Source organism: Salvia miltiorrhiza, chromosome 6 (genome assembly GCF_028751815.1).
Source record: "Salvia miltiorrhiza cultivar Shanhuang (shh) chromosome 6, IMPLAD_Smil_shh, whole genome shotgun sequence".
In the NCBI taxonomy this organism is placed as follows: Eukaryota; Viridiplantae; Streptophyta; class Magnoliopsida; order Lamiales; family Lamiaceae; genus Salvia; species Salvia miltiorrhiza.
Window position 1 is genome coordinate 315474 of NC_080392.1, and position 18936 is coordinate 334409.

The window sequence follows — 18936 nt, forward strand, 5'->3', positions numbered from 1 at the left end:
TAATTTTTTGTTTATTTTAATAATTTTAAATTTAATTATATTAGTAGAATTTATATATATATATATATATATATATATATATATATATTCAAATTTTTTTAAAAGAATACTTGGCATTATTCAATTTTTATATGTAATGATATAATTGAAAATTCAAAAAATGGCTACGAATTTTCAAATATAGGACAATTTATGATTTTTTTTAAATGGCAAAATTCATGTCGTATTTAACAAACTATTCATTATACCTAAAAACTTGGGTAGATTAGTAAATATTAGTATACATTTTAAAATAAGATTATGTTTTAATATTTTGGGTGGATCTATAGATGATGCGAACTTGATTATCCGCTGGTAATAGGAGAGTAGAAAGAAGAGTGTTGCAGCTGAAGCAGAGTGTGAGTCTACTATTCACTGTGCATCAGAGAGAGAGAGAGAGAGAGAGATGATAAGTGTTGGGAAGATGAAGCAATATGCGAACGTGCTGGATAGGCCAATTGGCAAAGGAAAGCAAGAGGTATCTCTAAAATTCAGATCTTCATTCAAATTTTCTGCACCTCCGTTTAGCCGTTAAGGTTTATTTTCACAAGATCCCTTTTTTTTCCAAAATAGAGGTAAATGTTTCATTACCTGAAGTGTCGATGGTAAAAATCACGATTTTTGTGTACTTTCCTTCGATTGTGTTAGAAAGCTGGAAATAGGTTTGATTTATATTTTCAAAAATCAGTTGTGTTGATCTTATTGAGGAAATTAGATTGGGGATTGATGTATTTAAGGAAATGGCATCGTGCAGTGGTTAAATTTCGATCATATTCTGAGAAATTGTTCAGTTTTTAGACTGAATAGCGTGGAGGAGATTTTGAACTAAGGGTATTCCTGCAGGTTAGTTTGAGTGCATTTGCGTTCTTGTTTTCCGAGCTTGTTCAGTACAACCAGACACAAGTCGACAACATAGCTGAATTGGAACGACGGTGATTGCCATTCACTAGTCTTTTGTTGGTGCAATGTTACATTATCGATGTAGACTCGTTTGCTAGCATGCATAGTAGACTAGTATCAATGGATTGTGATATGTGATTATAGAGATAAATATTTTTTTGATGGATTTGGTGGTACTTTAGATTATTGTTTTGAGAGTGTGATATTCCACATTAGGATTATTATTATTAAGTAGTTTGTTTATATTTTGAGTAATCGATTGATTGGATATAAGGAGAGAGGTACTTGAACCATACTTGTTATTTTTGTTGTGGGAGTTGTGGTGTGCTAGAAGAAATTCTCAGGTGGAATATTCTTAAATGGAGGTTTATAGAAGTACAAATAGGCATGACTTGATCAGAGGAATGCATATATTTGTTAACTGCAGTATGTGATCAATTTTGTTGTCATCTTAAATATAAATTTGGACATTATATCATGAATGATATAGGCGTGATTCACTTGAAAAAGTTCTCAGTTGGAATTTTCCTACATAGGGGGTATTTAGAAATGAAAGTCGGGTTTCTTTTTGTCGACAATTGCAATTTGAGGATTATTTGTAGGTTTGACTTTGATCGGAGGAATTGGCACATGTCTTAGCTGCAGTATGTGCTGAACTTATTGCATTGTATCAGGAGCAACCTGTACATGCTTAAACATGAAGTATTTGTATAGGCGGAAACTCGATAACTTCCTTCTATCTCAGGTTAGAGGATGCTGGTATTGCTGTGGGAGCCAGGGTTCTGGAACTTCTTTGCCACAGGGAGAAGGTGGGGAACTTTTTTGTTACTGTAAACCTGCATGACTTCTCATTTATCTATCTTTGCTATATAAAGCATACATTTGTATGTTTGTTTCGCAGTATTATGCATTATGACTAGTGCTTTGTTTTAGTATTAGTTACTCCGCTCCGAGTTCTCGAAATGATATTACTTTTCCACAATGTTATGTGTTCTGGTCTCTTTTCTTGTTATACATGCCATTTCATTTGGATTGTAAGATTTCTGTGGAGGACATCTCTCAAGCCCAAGTACAAGAGATGTATCGGGAAAGTAAATTAACTATAAAGTTTTTAATAAATAGATGAATTTTTTCCCTTTACTTTTTGACTAGTCATGATTTCATTCGTTGCTAGACCTACACATTGTCATGCGTATTGAATATTATTGCAGTATATGGAAATAATGCCGAGTTTTCCGTTTGTTGTTTCAGAAGATGGTAAAAGACAATTGCTAAGGTTTTATTACATTTTGATGCTGTAGGGTAACAGAAGAGAGACACGCCTGTTGGGTATTTTATCCTTCATACACAGTACAGTTTGGAAGGTCTTGTTTGGAAAGGTTTGGTTACGCAACTTACACTACTTGCACAGTTACACTTTAGTCCTTCTGATTTCTTCCATTTATTTCATTCTCGTCTATAAGATATAAGAAGCCATTAACTTGGGACGACTAACGATAAGGTCCAGATTGGAGTTTTGTGATCCTATGAACAGAATTGTAAAGTTCAAGCTCATAACAGGTTCAATTTTTTATTATAATATGTTCAGGTGGCTGACTCTCTAGAAAAAGGCACTGAACATGAAGATGAGTACATGATCAGTGAGAAAGAACTTTTGGTCAACAGGTTTTGCTTGATTGAGTTCTACTTCTTCTTTTTTTTTGGTTAGATTTATTGCAATTCCCTGCTGACTTTGTGTTTTGACATTTTAGATTTATTTCTATACCCAAAGATATGGGGGCCTTCAACTGTGGAGCTTTTGTTGCTGGAATAGTGAAGGTATTTACTACATTATATAGTGCTTTTAAATGATATTTTGTTGCCAAATCTCTCATAGATGGTTTCTCCCCATCTTGAAGGGAGTCTTGGATAATGCAGGTTTTCCAGCCGTTGTAACCGCGCACTTTGTACCTGTTGATGGACAACATCGACCTAGGACAACTATTTTGATTAAATTTGCTGAAGAGGTATTTCCTAAACTATGTTCAGGATATAGTGTGCATTGTTACTTGCCTTGAAGGAATGGTTGTCTGAATAGTACTTGATCACGAGTATGGAGGTGATTGCCGCTGCTTTGTTGTAATTGCAAACGTTAGCTTCTGGTCGTCTTGTAAGTCCTAGCTTGCACGATCCTTTTCAAATCGTGTGATAGCTGCTAGTTGTAACCCTGCCATGATACTCTCACAACTTTGAAGTCTAAAAGAAGTTAATGTTCTTGCTCGAAAGCCTCCTTTGTTGATGAAATCTAAGTACCATTCTTGCTTTAATGAAGGTACTACGAAGGGAGGCGACATTAGGTTGACGCGAAGCTGTGATTTCTCGAATCAATTCTCCGAACGCTGTGGTTGAAGAAATTACCGGGCACACTCAAATCTTTTGACACTTCAAAAACATATTTTTTCATCTTAAGACGAAGTAATTCATAAGTTTTAGTTGTATTACAGCATAATGTTCAGATGATTGTCGATTGATTATCTAATCTGTTAGTTCCTTGGGTTGTATATTCAGTCCTGCTTCTTCAATGTATTAATAGAAAGTGATATTATCTGTTTTTAAAGAATCGAGAAGAAGGGTATTTTTGAATGAGAATTCAAACAAACAATCGTATATGAATATTTGAATCGATACATAATAATTTAAACCTTTGCACTTATAAATCCTTGCACTTTACTTGCACCAAACTTTTGGTACCATACTTAACTGCTTATAGGTCTAACTATTGAACTAAATACCAAATTACCAAATGCTGTGAAAAGGCAAAAAATCATAGTATTCGAACACAGACCAAATTTCGATCATGGTGGCATTTCTGATGTCAGAACGCAGCGCAGTACCATGTTTGTCTGAACAAAGCAAAGCAGAGCTATCTTGTTTTAAGGTTGAGGAGAGATGCTGGTTCTAAGCGTCGAAGAATAGTAATGCTGCTCGAGCTCCTTCAGGCTAGCAGCTGTCTCTTCTCCGATTCTACTCAATATGCCATTTGTATCCTCCGTCAGTTTATTGAACTCCTCCGTTCTTTGGTCTACGTGATCATTAAGAGACGCGAACCCAGAGAAAACTGCCGTCTGTTTCAGCTCCGACACCAGCTTGAGCAGTGAGTCTGCGGCTTGAACCTGATATAAACAAGGAAGAGAAAGTAAAGGGCAAGGAAAATTGATACTAACGTGCAAGTAATTAGGTGGAAGAATTGAAAAATGACCGAATAAATATACTCAACGGACCAAATTAGACACATTTGATGCATATAAATGCCTAGAACAAGGAACATCATCTTGTTCGTTTAGGTTTTGGCTCTTGGCTACATATCACTGTACCATTATAGCATGGATTCAAAATTTTCATTTTACTAACTATCCTGGTGCTCTTACCATGCTCTCGTGTATAAGTAGAACAACGTTGCAAGGAAGAAATGTATAACACTGGGGACATTAAAATGAAGTATTACAACACACCATTCTGGCAGCACGCATTTCCATCATGAAAGATTCTTGGGAGTTTCGAACTGGCGGATCATTAACCTGAAATGCATGTATTCTCATCACATGTACATTCATCACGAAAGCTAATTATGTGGTACTCAAACATCAAATGTACTTCTTACGCAAGGGGATGCCAAGATACAACCAAAAAAACTTATGGAGGTAGTCTGCATAAACCTTCTTTTTAAAGTGTATGTAAGGAACTTCACAATAGTTCCAAAACCGTATTTTCATTTTCCTCAACCAGAATAGAGGTTCCTAAAACCTCAAATGTTTTTCTTTTCCAGGGTGGGAGTCTAATTTTTCCCAAAATTTTTCCAGACACAAGTCAATATTGTCTATTCACTGCTTTAAGAGTAATCACCACACAACACGAATTTTCTCCTGAAGAGAGACATAAAAAAAACTAAAAAGTGATGCATCATAAACTACATATGTGCATCCGAAGATCTACCGACTCCATCAATCCATTTTGCAGCTTACCATATGGAAGACACTCCATAGTAAATTGGTTATCTATATTGGTAAGGAGTATTAGTTTCATCTTTATTTCTTACAAAAATTGGCTTCTAAATCTAGAAGAAAACATTAAGCGGTGTAAGAACCCAAGCCCTCAAGAATCTACAACACATTGAAATGCAACAACGATACACCAGTAAATTACCATATTGTTTATCCAAATATCTATACGGTGCATCAGTTGATATGCTCATGTTCATGTATACCGACACAAAATCTCCAACACCACAATAACAATAAGAGCAATAATAACAACAATTAGTTCTGTAGTGATACACCAGTCAATCTCCAATACTGTTTATCTGATTCTCAAAATGCTTTAGAGCTAATTTCTGCTCAATCTTTTACTAATGAACTGATCCTGGACTCTCTACAAAGGGAAATAGGATGCATTCAGCTGCAAAAGCTTAGAAAGATAAATATAGGAGACAAATTATTTCTGAATTCGAAGTTTCAACAATAATATCTACTGATTTTCCTTCAACAAAGAAAAAGCATACAAAAAACACACATATCCATGAATAGAGAGGAGACGAGCATACCCGAGCTACATTAACCAGGAATCCAAAATTATCGACGAGACCTCCAACGTCCGTATCCACCCTTTGCAGAAGGGTTTTCTGCTTCTGCGCCGCTGCAGCTGCGGCAGCAGTAGTCGGCCCAGCAGCGCCGCCAGCTCCACTTCCCATCCCCCCTCCTCCTTTGTTCATTTCGAGCAGCTAAGTACCCAATTAATCTGTACATTTCAACCCAGAAATCACAAAATTGGATAGATTCACGATTCGATAGTCGAGTATTAGTTCAACACAGCATCAAATCCCATAAAAGCACAACATACGAAACTCAAAGTAGTTTGAACAATTAGGTATTCTTTAATCCTCACACAAGAAACTGGAGTGAGGAATTACCGTTTTGGTTTTGAAATTTAGGGGAAAATGCTGAATTGCTGCCACTGCTGTGATCCTTTCTTCCTTCCAGTAATTCGAGATTTTTGTGCAGATTTCGAGCTTAGGGAAGCCATATACCAAAATCGCAAAAAAAATGAATTAAAAAAAAATTTGGACCATTTCTCGATTTATGCGTGTCATCCTTGCGCAGGGGCCATGCTAATCTTCTCTGTATCGTTCCAATTTTATCGGATGTCCCCGAAGGGACAATAGCTGATAGCTGCATCGTGTTATTATATTGCTACAAGAACTTGTCGAAATTCGATGTGGGATAATAGTAAAGTTTATGCAACTGATTTTGGGCTCTGTGCGTGTGCTGGGCACTGAGGCTCAAAGGCAACTCTTGGCCCAATTTCAAATTTAACTTATATTAATTCGATAGCTTAATTATTGAGGCTTTACTGCCTATGGCCATTTAGAAATATAATTAATTGGATCGATCCCTTAATAAGTATTTTTAGCTACACAAGAGTGATCATGTAAAATTTTCTTTTATCGATTACAATTATTTGCTTCTCTCTAAAACCATTTCAGAAGAATGGAACAAGTCTTCAAGAACTTCATTAGATATTTGTATATTTCTTATGTTCAACGTAACGATTTTCTTCATGAATCGTAAAGGTAAAAGTTGAAATGGCTGAATTATATATATAAAAATAATGAATAATTGATATATACTACAAAGGCCAATAATAATTTATAATCGGGCCTTCAGCGTTACGGATCTAAAAAGGTGGCCCAGCCCGATTCCAGATTCGGGCCATTTTTGGTCGGGTCGAGATCGAGAGCTCATTTTTTGCGCAAAACAAAACATTCCGAAATTCCCGAACCCCAAACATGATACTCTGCTCCCTCGCTGACTTCTACTTCTAATCCTCTCTCTCTCTCTCTCATCAGTCTTCCCAAACCGCAATCCCCACTCACATTTCGGAGCCATGAACAATCTAAACTCACTCATGAACCAGCACCAAATGTCGTCGCTCCATGAAATTCACGATCACTCACAATTCGATCCGCCGTCGTCGCACGACGAGTTCCTCCACCAAATGCTATCCACCACTTCCCCGGCCTCCGCCTTCCCTTGGGGCGGCGACGACCAGCAGCATCAGATCAGCAGCGCTAGAGCCATGCTGCTCCAGCAGCATCAGCTGCTGCTCTCCCGCAGCCTCGCCGCCGCGAACGATCTCCGCTCTCCGACGGAAGCCGACCCCGGCTTCTTCCCCCTCCCCCGAGACGATCGCGACGACGTCGTCGACGGCCCCTCCTTCAAGCCTGCTATCGCGGTCGGCTTTCGGTTTTTTCTAAATTATTTAAGAGGTACGCGCGTTATTGACACAAATGATGTTAATTAATTAATTATTAATTAATGCAGGAAAATGATGCATCCATTAAAGCTCTATTCAATGGCTTCACGGGTTCCCTAGGTCAAACAACAAATCAGGATCAGCATTTCCCTCACTCTCAGGTTTATCCTAGTATAATTTCCTATTGTAGTCTCCTTTTCACAATCCTTATGCAAAAGTAGACCACTAATCTTATCCAATTTCATCCTAATTTCCTCCCCTAATTTAAAAAAAGAAAAAAAAGAGAAAAAGAAAAAATGACGATAGCTAGCTGTAATATATGCTAAATTGCTAACGCACGTTGGATAATTACAGACTGATAGTTTTGGAGTCTCGGCGTCTGCGGCGGCGAGCCAGCCGTCGGCGGCTGGACAACCTCGGCAGCGGGTGAGGGCCAGGCGAGGGCAGGCCACCGACCCTCACAGTATTGCTGAAAGGGTGAGTGGTTGTTGTACTTTTTCAAAAAAATATTATCATTATTATATTAAAAAAATATTGATAATGGTGATTATTATTTTTTAAATGCATTCTGTTATTTGTTGAGCGAATATCTGGTTTTGATTTTTTCTGCTTTCTGGTGAAAATAATATGTGGGCAGTTGAGGAGGGAGCGAATTGCGGAGAGAATGAAGGCTTTACAGGAGCTTGTACCTAATGCTAACAGGGTAATACTTTCAACACAAATTCTACTTTTCTTTTTCTTTGAATTCCACGACTCTATTTTCGATTTCCATTTGAATATTATGATACAGTGAGAATATATACCATGAAATAAAATACAAAATATAAACGTAAAAGTTTTTTTTTTCTTTTTCCAATAAATTTTTTGAAGAAACTTCGTGTGGGGAGTGATAAGCTGACAGCTTTTAAACAAGAGCTCCTTTTTTATTCACATAAACCCTCTCACTTAATCCGCTTAATCCAGCGGCACGTGCTGTTTTGTGAATCATTAGCATAGAAATCAAAGGAGTGTCACATGTGGCACGTGTCGGCTGGGGAAAGTGTTTGGCAGAGAAAATCATTATCAGCTGATGCTGAGTCACGGAGAGTTGTTAAAAACTAACCACTTTAATAATGATGGGGCTTATGATTTAATAAGCCTCGGGATGTGGGGAGATGGAATTATTAATTGGATGATAGTAATTTTTTGGAATATTGAGTAGAATTGTTTTTGAATAATTTATGAGATGATAATCTTTGGGATACTGAAAGAGTAAGCTTTATTAGTATTAATTTGTGTTGCATTATTGTTGACAGACAGACAAAGCCTCAATGTTGGATGAAATCATCGACTATGTCAAATTCCTACGGCTCCAAGTCAAAGTATCTCTCTCTTTCTCTCTAAATTTTTCTTTTGATAAAATGGTAGTAGTATTTTTTTATTTCGAGATTTAATAAAAAAGATCTGTAGATTTAGATAGTATTTATTAGAGTGAGTGGTGTAAATTTATTTAGTTTATTTGTATTTAACAAATTACTTATTGTGCATAGGTACTGAGCACGAGCAGATTAGGCGGAGCTGCAGCTGTCGCCCCACTACTTGGTGATGCATCCTCTCAGGTAATATACTAAATTTTTTTTTAACGTAAAATACATTTATTTATTTATTTCTCCATCGTATATTGTTGTGGTAGCTGCAACATTAATAAGATACGAATTTAAGATAAACATGAAATAGTTTGCAAAATATTAAAAGTGATTGTACAACTGAGGATTAGGTAATGGTCTTAACCTAGAGAATATTTAGATGACGAAGTATGCTACAAGTTCAGCAAGGCTCGGGAAATTGCATTATTATTATTAGATTATAATAATAATTATGACAAGAAAAGAAGTTGCGTGTCTTAGGCTAGAAGTTGTAATCTTTTGAAAGAAGTCGTGGAAAGCATTACAGGAAAAGCAGATATATAACATATATATATAATCCTTACGCTTGATGATTGGTTGAGCAAATAGTAAAATTTGTTGAAATTTTCCACTCTTTTTGTTGTAAATTATGATAAAACTTCGTAGAATATACTCCTATTTTTTTAGGGGAAAAAATATACTGCTCCTATTTTAAAAGAAACCAAACATAAGCAACCCAACCCCACGAGTGGTTGTTGTGCGTATTAGAATTAATTTAAATTTTGAGCATCTCCACCCAGAAAACAACAAAACCATAAAGGTAGCACGCGTGCCACTTTTCAGATACCTTCTCATATTCTCATACCTTTATTATTGAGTGGCAAATCTGATCCAATGAAACAAAGTTTTTATCTTGAAAATTAAATTACTACTGCTATTTTTTTAAAAAATTTGTTACAACCAAAGAAAGGAAAAAACCCACTCACACTCTAGCTCCTAGGGTGACTCGAACCCCCGACCTATTGGTTGGAGGGGAAGCGTCTTACCAACAGACTGTGCTTCATCGTCACAAGGAATCTAAAAAAAAATCATAGAGATTACTACTTCCATCAACTTGTTATGGAAAACAGCATTGTAAAGAGAAATATGAGTTGTTTAATTTGGCATGGTGCAGGGGAAGAAGGGAGAGAAGGAAGGAATGGCGACGGCGGAACAGAAGGTGGCGAAGCTTCTGGAAGAAGACATGGGTTCGGCGATGCAATATCTTCAGGGGAAGGGTCTTTGCCTGATGCCTATTTCTCTGGCCACCTCCATCTCCTCCTCCTCCACCCAAACCTCTACTTAACCATCTCTGCTCCTTCAAATATGCTACTTTCATGCACTTCATTTCCTGCACATTTTTTTATTACTATTCCCTTTTTGAAGCCTAACTTCATCAAACATCGCAACTACTGAGTAATATCACCAAATTTCATAATACAATCACATGCACTTCACGTTTAAACTGTATTAATTTAATTATCTTCGAAATATATATATCCCACTTGGACTATAGAGGGCCTCTAGTTTTAGAGGACTTAATGGGCCATTTCATGGTGCCGGCCCACAGAATATAAACATCTATTCCAAAGCCCATTGAATTTGGAAAATGGTCTGTCTAAGAAAAACTTTGTATTTAATACTAATAATTGTTCAAATTAATCTTGATAGATTGAACATTATTATTATTATTATAGATGAGGGAATATAATAAGTAAAATAGGGGCTATGAATAAGATTACTCAAAATCTACGATATCTCAAAATATTTTTTCATTATCTATGTATCTATCAATCTTTTTCTTTTTTACAAAATCTCTTTTATTTTATTTTTTTTATCATTTGGATAATAAATCCATGTTAACTCGCATTTTTATCTGACCGTAGTAGAACGAAATCAAATCCTTAAATCCATTTAACCTTTTTCTTTGATTTTATTTCTGCTTTATACGCAACGAATATTAAAAATAAATTAATATAATTTTTTAAAATAAATCCAAAGTCCTAGACTGTGTTCATTAACCTTGTTAGTAGTAAATATAACCCTACAAAAAAACTTTATTAGTAAATATTTCCATTCTAGGAGAAAAAGGAAAAGAAAAACTCTATTAATTGGACCGGAATCTTATTGGGCTGGCCCATCCAAGAGTTTGTTTAAACTATTTCAAGTTCTTCTAGGTTTTAACAAAGTGTGATTACACGTAGTTCTAATTTTACTACTATGTATATATGTATTATTTTGTTGTTACAAGTTCTAACTAATTAATTAATAATTAAATAATTGAACAAAACAAAATCCCATCTGCATAGGTTGCTATGGATGCGCTATGTTTCTTAAGTTTTGCAAGTCTCCACAGCGGCAACAAGAATTTTCTATGATAGTAAAATATATATTTGAAAAGTCGTGCTTAATTTCAATATATTAATGTGTTTATTTTAAGAGTGCGTTCTCTTTAGTTGTAAATTTATCATGAGAAAAATGATAAATAAACAAAATTTCACCATTTAAATTCTTCCTTTCTTTTTTCTTATTTCCTACGAAATAGAATTTGACTTTTTACTCGTTCCTACTTTTCACTACAAATAAGAAATAATATTATCCCTCTATTTTTTGTGTGATAATATTATTTCTCCGGAGTGAGTGAGGGTCAGATTCTATTTTATATGAAATAAGCGAAAATAAAGAAAGAATTGAAATAGTGAAATTTTATCTAACCCTCATTTTTTTATGTTAATTTACAACCAAAGAGAATGCACCATTAGGTGAAAGAATAGATTGATAACATATAAGATTGAGTATTTGAAGAATGAATTAGATTTAAAATTAATCAATCTATCAAAATAAATAATAAATTAACTTAAATTATATTTATCTATCCATTCTATCACTAAACATGCAATACAATATATGGTAGCTAAGAAATTGTATTGCCTATCATTTAATCAGACTATGAATGATTGATTTCTCATGAATTAACCAAGATTTCACATATTATTCAATCATAATTAATCATCACGTAAAACATCTCCCAAACTTAATTTAAAATATCTGCACTTATATATGGCTCACATTGAAGTCAAGATACATGGTGGGACAACATGATGCGGTTAATTAAATTGAAGTGTGGCTCATAGACAAATTTATAATTATCTAATCAAAGCAACATATATATATAGGGAGAAGTTCAAATAAGAACCACTAAATAAAATTAGAATAGAGAACCATTTTAAACCATTCGATCATCAAGATCTACGGTGGATGCATCATCTTGGTGGATGAATGCAGATCTTGGGTTCGAATCTTGGAGGGAGCAAAAAATTTATTATTTTCGGATGCATTAAATTTAATAGCGAATGCATTAATTTATATAGTAGATGCATTGATTTTAATGGTTCTTATGTTCTCACGATAAGTGTGGTTCTCATTATAACCGCACCCTATATATATATATAGATATGTAGTTAAAATAGTAATCCTCACATATAATATTAATTTTATAAAGCAGCGTTAATTTGCATGATTAATTATTTCAATTTTCAAGAGTAGGATTTTTTCAATTTCACTCTTTTAATGGAATAAGAATCAAATAAAATTAATTTAAATAATAAAAATAATTAATCCAAGAATCTTGAATATCTTAAAATTTTAATAAATTAAAATAAATAAAAAATTAATTTTATTATTTTATTAATCAAAGTTAATCTTTCAGAATAAAAGCCCATTTTCGGGAGAAACCAATCTCACATTGTGGGGGTTGTCTAATTATGTGAAACCTAGAATCATCTATATGCAACAAAGTTGAACACTCCACAAAAATTCAAGTACTCTCCATCCCACGAATTTTGATACTTTTTTTTTTGAGTCGTCCCACAAATTTTGACATATTTTCAAATAAAGTATTCCCTCCGTCCGCTAAAAATGGACCACTTTTATTATATCGGGCGTCCGCAAGGAGTATACCACTTTCCTTTTATAGAAATGGTTTCACCATCAACTTTAATATTTTATCCTTACAAACACTCTTTATTTACAAAAAAATCACCTCAAATTCAATTTCAACCACACATCTCATAAAACGGTAGGACCCTTTCTCCACTACATCAAAATTATCACCAATTTTATTAAATCCGTATCCAGCTAAAGTGATCCACTTTTGATGGACGGAGGGAGTAATAATTATTACATTCTCTCTCATACTTTATCACCTTTATTACATTCTCTCTTATACTTTATCACTTTTATACTTTATTAATTACACACTTAAAACACTAATTTACAATTTTTTAATTCTCGTACCGAAATCAAACGTGTCAAGATCCGTGGAAGTAAGGGAGTAATTAATTAGTGGTGGAGATGCAAAGTCACATGCCATCATTCTCTATCTCTCCCTCTTTCTCCCTCACACACATAGACACGTATATATCGTGTGGCTCCAAGTTGAACTGGGCTAGCTGGGCATTAAGTAACTGAGACTACCATAAATATCGTAACTGCGCAAAGCATGCAGAGAGAGAGAGAGAGAGAGAGGTGAGAGCCGTAAATGTGCAAGATTACTTTGTTGAAAATGAAAAGTGGAAAGTACATTGTGTGTGATTGTTGACTAAAAAAAACCAACGCCCCAGAAAACCCTAATAATAATTGTTTCCAAACATTACTTTTTCCAAATGGTTTCTCAGATCTAAAACCATAGCCCAAGAAGAATGTGCAGTGTGTGTGGTGGTGCAGCTGTGTTTAGTGAGGAGAAGGAGAGGGAGATTGATTGCAGAGTGACAGAAGAGAGTGAGCACACGCAGGCAATTGTATAAATCGCTATATATTTGTATATACGTGTGCTCACTTCTCTCTCTGTCATCTCTATCTCTCTGCTCCAACCTTTCCCATCATTACTAATTCATCACTGCACCATCTACGTCAAAATTCCTCACAAGTTTTGCTTTTTTTGGTATTTTTTTGAGTGGAAGAAAATTTCATTTTATGGAGTTATATCTTTGATAGCGAATTGAATCTAAAAGTTTGAATCTTGAAACCCTCTAAGCTCCATCTCGTGTAGGAAATTGTTTCTTCAAATTATCCCTAGCTCCATTCCATTTTATCTAGCTATATATATGTTGGATCACAAAATTAAAATTAAAGTTTGAATCTTCATGAAGCCCTCTTAGCTAGCTCCATCTAATTAATGTATACTGTTTCTTCAAATTATCTTTTTGGCATATTGTTTTTTGGGTATATTGTTTCATCAAATTATCTTTCTGACATTTTTTTGTAATTTTTATGAGGAAGAAAATTTAATCTTATGTCTAGCTAGTTGTATCTTAGATCACAAAAGGAAAATAAAAGCTTGATTTTTTTTCTTTTTTCTTATTTTTTAGGGAAAAAAGCTTGAATCTTGATGGAACCCATTTATACCTCCATTCAATGTATTATTTCTTGAAATGATTTAGTATTTATTGTTTATTTCTTAAATATTTTGCGCAGAGGCGTGACTTTTGATGTTGTTATTGTTGGAGACGAAGATTTGGTAAGGTACGCCTGGCTACTGTTCTGATTTAACGGAATATTTTTTAATTTTATGAATATTTGTGGGTTTCTTTCTTTAGAGCCTCATCCATTTCCCTCAATAAAATAACAGCAACGATTTTTTTTTTTTTCTCATATTTATCATATGATTCTTCCCCTCCTGCAACGACACAAGTATTCCTCCCAAATTTTCAATTTTTCAATAATTCTCGATAGCAAAAATCTGGGTTTTTTGTCGCTATTAGATTTACAAAAATTTGATTCTTTGTATCTTTGCCTCTACAGGAGATATGGAATTTCTGATTGCATTAGCATATTTTATGTGATTTGTTCGTTATCCAACCTAATGGGTTTGTTTCTCTCTCTTGAATTTGGTTATGGCAACTTCCCTTTTCCAGTGAGGCTGTGGATGCAACTCAGAAAAAGGAAAGATTTTTATTTCCTTGGTGGAGCTGATACGCATAGAATTATGGGTTGCATCAAGAATGAAAATTTTCCATATACAGGTTTGGAAAATTGAATCTTTTTATTATATTCTGTTGATTTATTTTGTTTCCTTTCTGCAAGAATCCCCTCTCGTATATTTGGTTATTTCTGTGTTGAATAATTTTTTTAACTTACTTTCTTGCAATCAATTTCTTGGACAGCACTTGCTACTTGTTGCTGGAGGCTGAAACTTGATTTCTCAGGTATTCTTCTTTCATCTTAATTTTATTACTATTTTTTCACCAAAAAAATTCAGACTTTATTTGGAAGCAAGGTGATGCTGATGATAAAGAAACGCTTGAAAGTTAATTGCTTCGTTTTGTGAAATTAAATCTACTTTTGGTGTGTTAATGAAACTATCTTGTGGCTTTATGATTCTGGTAGTTTAATCTTAATGAATGTTGTTTCACGATAGATTTGGAATATAATTATGATTGTTGTAGAAATTAAGTGTTTAATTGTTGTATAAAGAGATCTACGTGATAGGTTGAATTGTGGTTTAGAGAAATTGCTGATGGATAATGTTCTTATTAAGGGATATATTGAATTTCTGATAGACTATTGTGATGCATTAATCCATTTTAAATTTTTGTTGCTAGATAAGTTCCCTTATTTCAAGAATAACTTTTTTTTTACAAAAAAAAAGATTACATAATGAATTGGATATTTGGATACTGAGTTCATTACTTAGAAGCCAAAATATAACTATTGCAAATCCTTTGTTCTTAGTTTCCTACGATTTCGTATTCAAAATATTTGTTCTTGTAAGTTTGGCATAGTTTTCTGAAATAAATTTTTAAGAACGATTTCCATTCTCTCCGATCAAATAGTAGAATTCTTTTTCTTCTCATTAATCCAGAAGCTATCCATTTTCATCTATATGCATTACCTTCAAAATCCAATCTATATTATGTGTGCAAAAAAATGTATATTAATTGAATAATTGAGTATGTAACAATTACATGAACTGTGTAACTCGGTAATGTACCTCGCTGCACTCACTTAAGTTTGAGGATATATATAATTTTCCTTTTCTTTCCATGACCTATTGTTAGAAGGTATTACATGGTCCTAACTCGTGGCTTTATCTTATCATTTGATATATATAGCTTCATCTAGGAGAAGATTCGAGTATTATTTTTATAAGGTGGATATGCTATTGTTGTTGTAGTTCTTGGGCAGATGCCGTCGAGTCTTTGCTATCTTTTATTTTGACTTTCTTTTGTTCCTCACGGAGATACACTGGCGGATCTACATGAGAACAAGGGGGTACAGTTGCACCCCCAAAAAAATGTCAAAAAAAATTAGTATATATATACAATATTGGTAATGGGTGTTTTTGACACTATGTGTATGTGTTTCTTGGTTAACTGGGATATCTATTTTGTTGTGGGGTTGAACTAAGCGTGTGTCTTTAATTTGCTCAATGGATTTATGCGGTGGATTTGTGAATTGGTAATTTGATTGATTGCATGCAAATTGTTGTTCAGTTTTAATTATAATTTGTAAATTATAGATCATTTTTTGAATGATTTTTTGGTCACCATAATTGAAAATTAAAGATGTGTTTCTACAAGTTTCTAGTGATGAGGTTGTCAATGGCTTTCAACAAACGAAGACTCCTAAAAAAAATAGATAATTATGTAATTTTCTTTTGTATTTTGAAGTATAGAACTTTAAAAGTGAAAAATGTTATGGAATGTACTACTTTTATTATTAAGTATTAATTTTATATGTTTATGATTATGTCAATATGTAATTATTTGACGCACCCCCGAATGCAAAATCCTGGCTCCGCCACTGCGGAGATAGGGTAGGGTGGGGCGGGGGACTGGAGTTTATGGGAATTGTTACGAGCGGTGTGGTTTCATTGTTTTTGTTGGAAGTAACGATTCTCGAAAAATTTCGTGCTTGGGAAAAATAAAGCATTCTCTAGCATCTTGTGTTTCCATATGTAACTTTGAACTGCATAGAGCCTGAATTGAATGTGCAAATAATTGTCCGTTGTGTTGAAGCCGAATCCGTTGTAGTATCTTCCCTTATTCGTCTATCCTCTCCGGACGAAGTTTGAATTTGAAAACCATTCAATGCAAAGCTTTGGATGCATCCATATTCGTTTAGTATTTATTAGGAGACGCTCAACGGTCCACTGAGACCTTGCTCTACAAGTCATCTCGTTTCTATGTTACAAGAGACCTAGTCGGCATACATGTTAGATTGACGAAATATTTCCCTTCATCGATATTCAGACCAGTTCGCGATCAGACACGATTTGGGTTTGGTTTAGTGGGAAGTCCTCATCATCTTTGCTCTACTTTAAATCTAATAAGGATATATAACTCTAGTGGATATGGCTGATTTCTTTTTCTTTCATTTCATCAACATAACAAAATGATGGAATAATAAATTCTCTATGCTGCATTTTGATTTCTCATTTTCTGCTTCCATACATCTGTCACATGTAATCATCTAATTTGGGTTGTTAGTTCACATAAGTTTTCTCGAGCTTCGATGATTTCTACCACTGCTCTTCTCTTGTTTGGAAATCTTTTAATTTTGTTTGGAAATTTGTTTCCCTTCCCACAATTGATTGCTCTATTTTTTCTAAAGATCTATGATTGTTACAATGCACAAATTCTTTTTTGTTTTTGTTTTAATTTTTAATCTATGAAGAAAAATTGTGTTGGATTGATTGACTCTCTGCCTTTTATGTTATCATCTCATTGATTCTTTCATCAAGTTTAAAGTAATGCTTGATTAATTGAATAGATTATGATGGAAGAAGCAAGTGGTGCTACGAAAAACCTGTGGGGTGAAATTTCTGATTCCAGCAGCAGCAGTCATCACCAGATTCCCACAAGGCATCAAACGAGCACCGCGGGGGCCGGGGCCCCCGCGTCGAGATTCAAAGGCGTGGTGTCCCAACCAAACGGCCACTGGGGCGCGCAGATATACGCCAACCACCAGCGCATTTGGCTCGGGACTTTCAAATCGGAGAAGGATGCAGCAATGGCGTACGACAGTGCTGCGATGAAGCTCCGCAACGGCCTCACGAGTCGGAACTTCCCGTGGACCGACGCCACGGTCCGCGAGCCGAGCTTCCAGGAACAGTTCAGCACGGAAACGGTGCTCACCATGATCAAAGACGGCTCGTACGCCTCCAAATTCTCCGACTACACGAGGGATCAAGACCGGCACGGCCCCCGCGTGACGGCCTTGCACGACGCACCGGCCACGAGGCTGAGGCTCCTCTTCGAGAAGGAGCTCACGCCTAGCGACGTGAGCAAGCTCAACCGGCTCGTCATCCCCAAGAAGTTTGCTGTCAAGTACTTCCCTAGAATCTCTCACGCCACGGGAGGGAAAGGGGGAGGCAGCGTCGATGATATCGAGCTGTTGTTCTTCGACCGCTCGATGCGGTCGTGGAACTTTCGATACTGTTATTGGAAGAGCAGCCAAAGCTTTGTGTTCACTAGGGGCTGGAACAGGTTTGCGAAGGAGAAAGGGTTGAGATCAAAGGATAGGGTTATTTTCTCCTCTTATGAATCCAGTGGTCAGAAATTTTGTATACTAGATGTAGCGTACGACGACATTAACGGGGGCCGGGGCGGGCCCGTCGACGAGGCGTCGAAGACGAAGATGAAGCCAGAAGATGAGATTGAGAGAATGGATCGTGAGAGTGTAGAAGTGAAGGAAAATGTGGCTTCTCCATCGTGTAAAGGCCTTAAACTGTTTGGCGTCAGAATTGTGTAATTGGCAGCCAAGAGTTGGTTAAGTTGCCTTTTATATTCTTACTTTTTCTAATTGATGCACGAATTATGTAGATTTGAATTAAGTTTTATAAATTATAAAAATCAATGTTTTATCTCTGTAGTAAGAAAATATTGGTGGCCTGGTATAGTCGTTTTATACTACTATATGTTTTAAATTGGCAGAAAGGCTTAAAACTCTAAGATTAGTATATGTTTTTTTTCATTCAAGTTGAAGGAAATTAACTCAAAAAGTTGACAAAATTAGGAAGCTCATAACTTGCCCAATATAACATAAGAAACTCAGCAAATACAAAACTCTTAGAAATTAATTAATTCTGTCCCTCTTGATACTCAAAATAATTTTATTTCAATCGCAAGAATCTCAGCAAAATAATATTCTGATACTATAAAATAATCATTTCGCATATATTAATTTGAGTATATCTTTATGATCACGTGAGATTAGGTTAACACCTGCATCATAGTTTCTAGTTTTTCAAGTAAAGGAAAACCCGTGGTGAATAGTTTACTTT

The 18936-nt window shown here is 35.2% G+C and overlaps 4 protein-coding genes and 1 non-coding gene across 12 annotated transcripts; 3 read left to right on the plus strand and 2 right to left on the minus strand.

Moving 5' to 3' along the window:
- The first annotated feature begins 237 nt into the window (after nt 1-237).
- LOC130987578 (uncharacterized) lies at nt 238-3535 on the plus strand. 2 transcript variants are annotated; one of them, XM_057911159.1, is made up of 8 exons: nt 238-517; nt 883-971; nt 1685-1748; nt 2241-2318; nt 2528-2604; nt 2691-2757; nt 2838-2945; nt 3251-3535. In XM_057911159.1, the coding sequence occupies exons 1-8, from the start codon at nt 446-448 to the stop codon at nt 3278-3280; spliced, it is 585 nt and encodes a 194-aa protein (XP_057767142.1). In that variant the 5' UTR covers nt 238-445; the 3' UTR covers nt 3281-3535. The 2 variants fall into 2 exon arrangements, with proteins under 2 accessions (XP_057767142.1, XP_057767141.1); XM_057911158.1 differs by having other exon boundaries at nt 264-517; nt 2838-3535.
- Nucleotides 3536-3553: 18 nt separating this feature from the next.
- Nucleotides 3554-6261, minus strand: LOC130987580 (mediator of RNA polymerase II transcription subunit 22a-like). Of its 2 annotated transcripts, XM_057911160.1 has the most exons (4): nt 5885-6261; nt 5519-5712; nt 4431-4496; nt 3554-4091 (listed from the first exon to the last, which is right to left on the minus strand). In XM_057911160.1, the coding sequence occupies exons 2-4, from the start codon at nt 5684-5686 to the stop codon at nt 3852-3854; spliced, it is 474 nt and encodes a 157-aa protein (XP_057767143.1). In that variant the 5' UTR covers nt 5687-5712; nt 5885-6261; the 3' UTR covers nt 3554-3851. The 2 variants fall into 2 exon arrangements, with proteins under 2 accessions (XP_057767143.1, XP_057767144.1); XM_057911161.1 differs by lacking the exon at nt 4431-4496 and having other exon boundaries at nt 5885-6174.
- On the minus strand, nt 6029-6131 carry LOC130991092 (U6 spliceosomal RNA). Its single transcript, XR_009091055.1, has one exon. It is a non-coding gene; the product is annotated as a U6 spliceosomal RNA (small nuclear RNA).
- Nucleotides 6262-6553: 292 nt separating the features above from the next.
- LOC130987581 (bHLH transcription factor RHL1-like) lies at nt 6554-10164 on the plus strand. Its single transcript, XM_057911162.1, has 7 exons — nt 6554-7206; nt 7296-7388; nt 7582-7704; nt 7865-7930; nt 8523-8588; nt 8757-8825; nt 9787-10164. Exons 1-7 carry the CDS (start codon nt 6859-6861, stop codon nt 9955-9957), a joined length of 936 nt encoding a protein of 311 aa, XP_057767145.1. The 5' UTR covers nt 6554-6858; the 3' UTR covers nt 9958-10164.
- Nucleotides 10165-13159: 2995 nt separating this feature from the next.
- Nucleotides 13160-18533, plus strand: LOC130987582 (AP2/ERF and B3 domain-containing transcription factor At1g51120-like). 6 transcript variants are annotated; one of them, XM_057911169.1, is made up of 5 exons: nt 13167-13593; nt 14127-14174; nt 14567-14674; nt 14816-14857; nt 17424-18533. In XM_057911169.1, the coding sequence occupies exon 5, from the start codon at nt 17427-17429 to the stop codon at nt 18402-18404; it is 978 nt and encodes a 325-aa protein (XP_057767152.1). In that variant the 5' UTR covers nt 13167-13593; nt 14127-14174; nt 14567-14674; nt 14816-14857; nt 17424-17426; the 3' UTR covers nt 18405-18533. The 6 variants fall into 6 exon arrangements, with proteins under 6 accessions (XP_057767149.1, XP_057767152.1, XP_057767150.1 ...); XM_057911167.1 differs by having other exon boundaries at nt 13196-13829; XM_057911168.1 differs by having other exon boundaries at nt 13196-13697.
- The last annotated feature ends 403 nt before the right edge of the window (nt 18534-18936 follow it).

Excerpts from the sequence above, each read along its gene's own strand:
- LOC130987578 (XM_057911158.1), top strand. The coding sequence starts at position 446 with ATGATAAGTGTTGGGAAGATGAAGCAATATGCGAACGTGCTGGATAGG. Across the intron at positions 1,749-2,240 it reads TTCTTTGCCACAGGGAGAAG|GGTAACAGAAGAGAGACACG; the intron begins GTGGGGAACTTT and ends TTGATGCTGTAG. Across the intron at positions 2,758-2,837 it reads TTGTTGCTGGAATAGTGAAG|GGAGTCTTGGATAATGCAGG; the intron begins GTATTTACTACA and ends CCCATCTTGAAG.
- LOC130987580 (XM_057911160.1), bottom strand. The coding sequence starts at position 5,686 with ATGAACAAAGGAGGAGGGGGGATGGGAAGTGGAGCTGGCGGCGCTGCT. Across the intron at positions 4,497-5,518 it reads TCCTGGTTAATGTAGCTCGG|GTTAATGATCCGCCAGTTCG; the intron begins GTATGCTCGTCT and ends CATGCATTTCAG. Across the intron at positions 4,092-4,430 it reads AAATGCGTGCTGCCAGAATG|GTTCAAGCCGCAGACTCACT; the intron begins GTGTGTTGTAAT and ends TGTTTATATCAG.
- LOC130987581 (XM_057911162.1), top strand. The coding sequence starts at position 6,859 with ATGAACAATCTAAACTCACTCATGAACCAGCACCAAATGTCGTCGCTC. Across the intron at positions 7,389-7,581 it reads AGCATTTCCCTCACTCTCAG|ACTGATAGTTTTGGAGTCTC; the intron begins GTTTATCCTAGT and ends GGATAATTACAG. Across the intron at positions 8,826-9,786 it reads TTGGTGATGCATCCTCTCAG|GGGAAGAAGGGAGAGAAGGA; the intron begins GTAATATACTAA and ends GGCATGGTGCAG.
- LOC130987582 (XM_057911166.1), top strand. The coding sequence starts at position 17,427 with ATGATGGAAGAAGCAAGTGGTGCTACGAAAAACCTGTGGGGTGAAATT.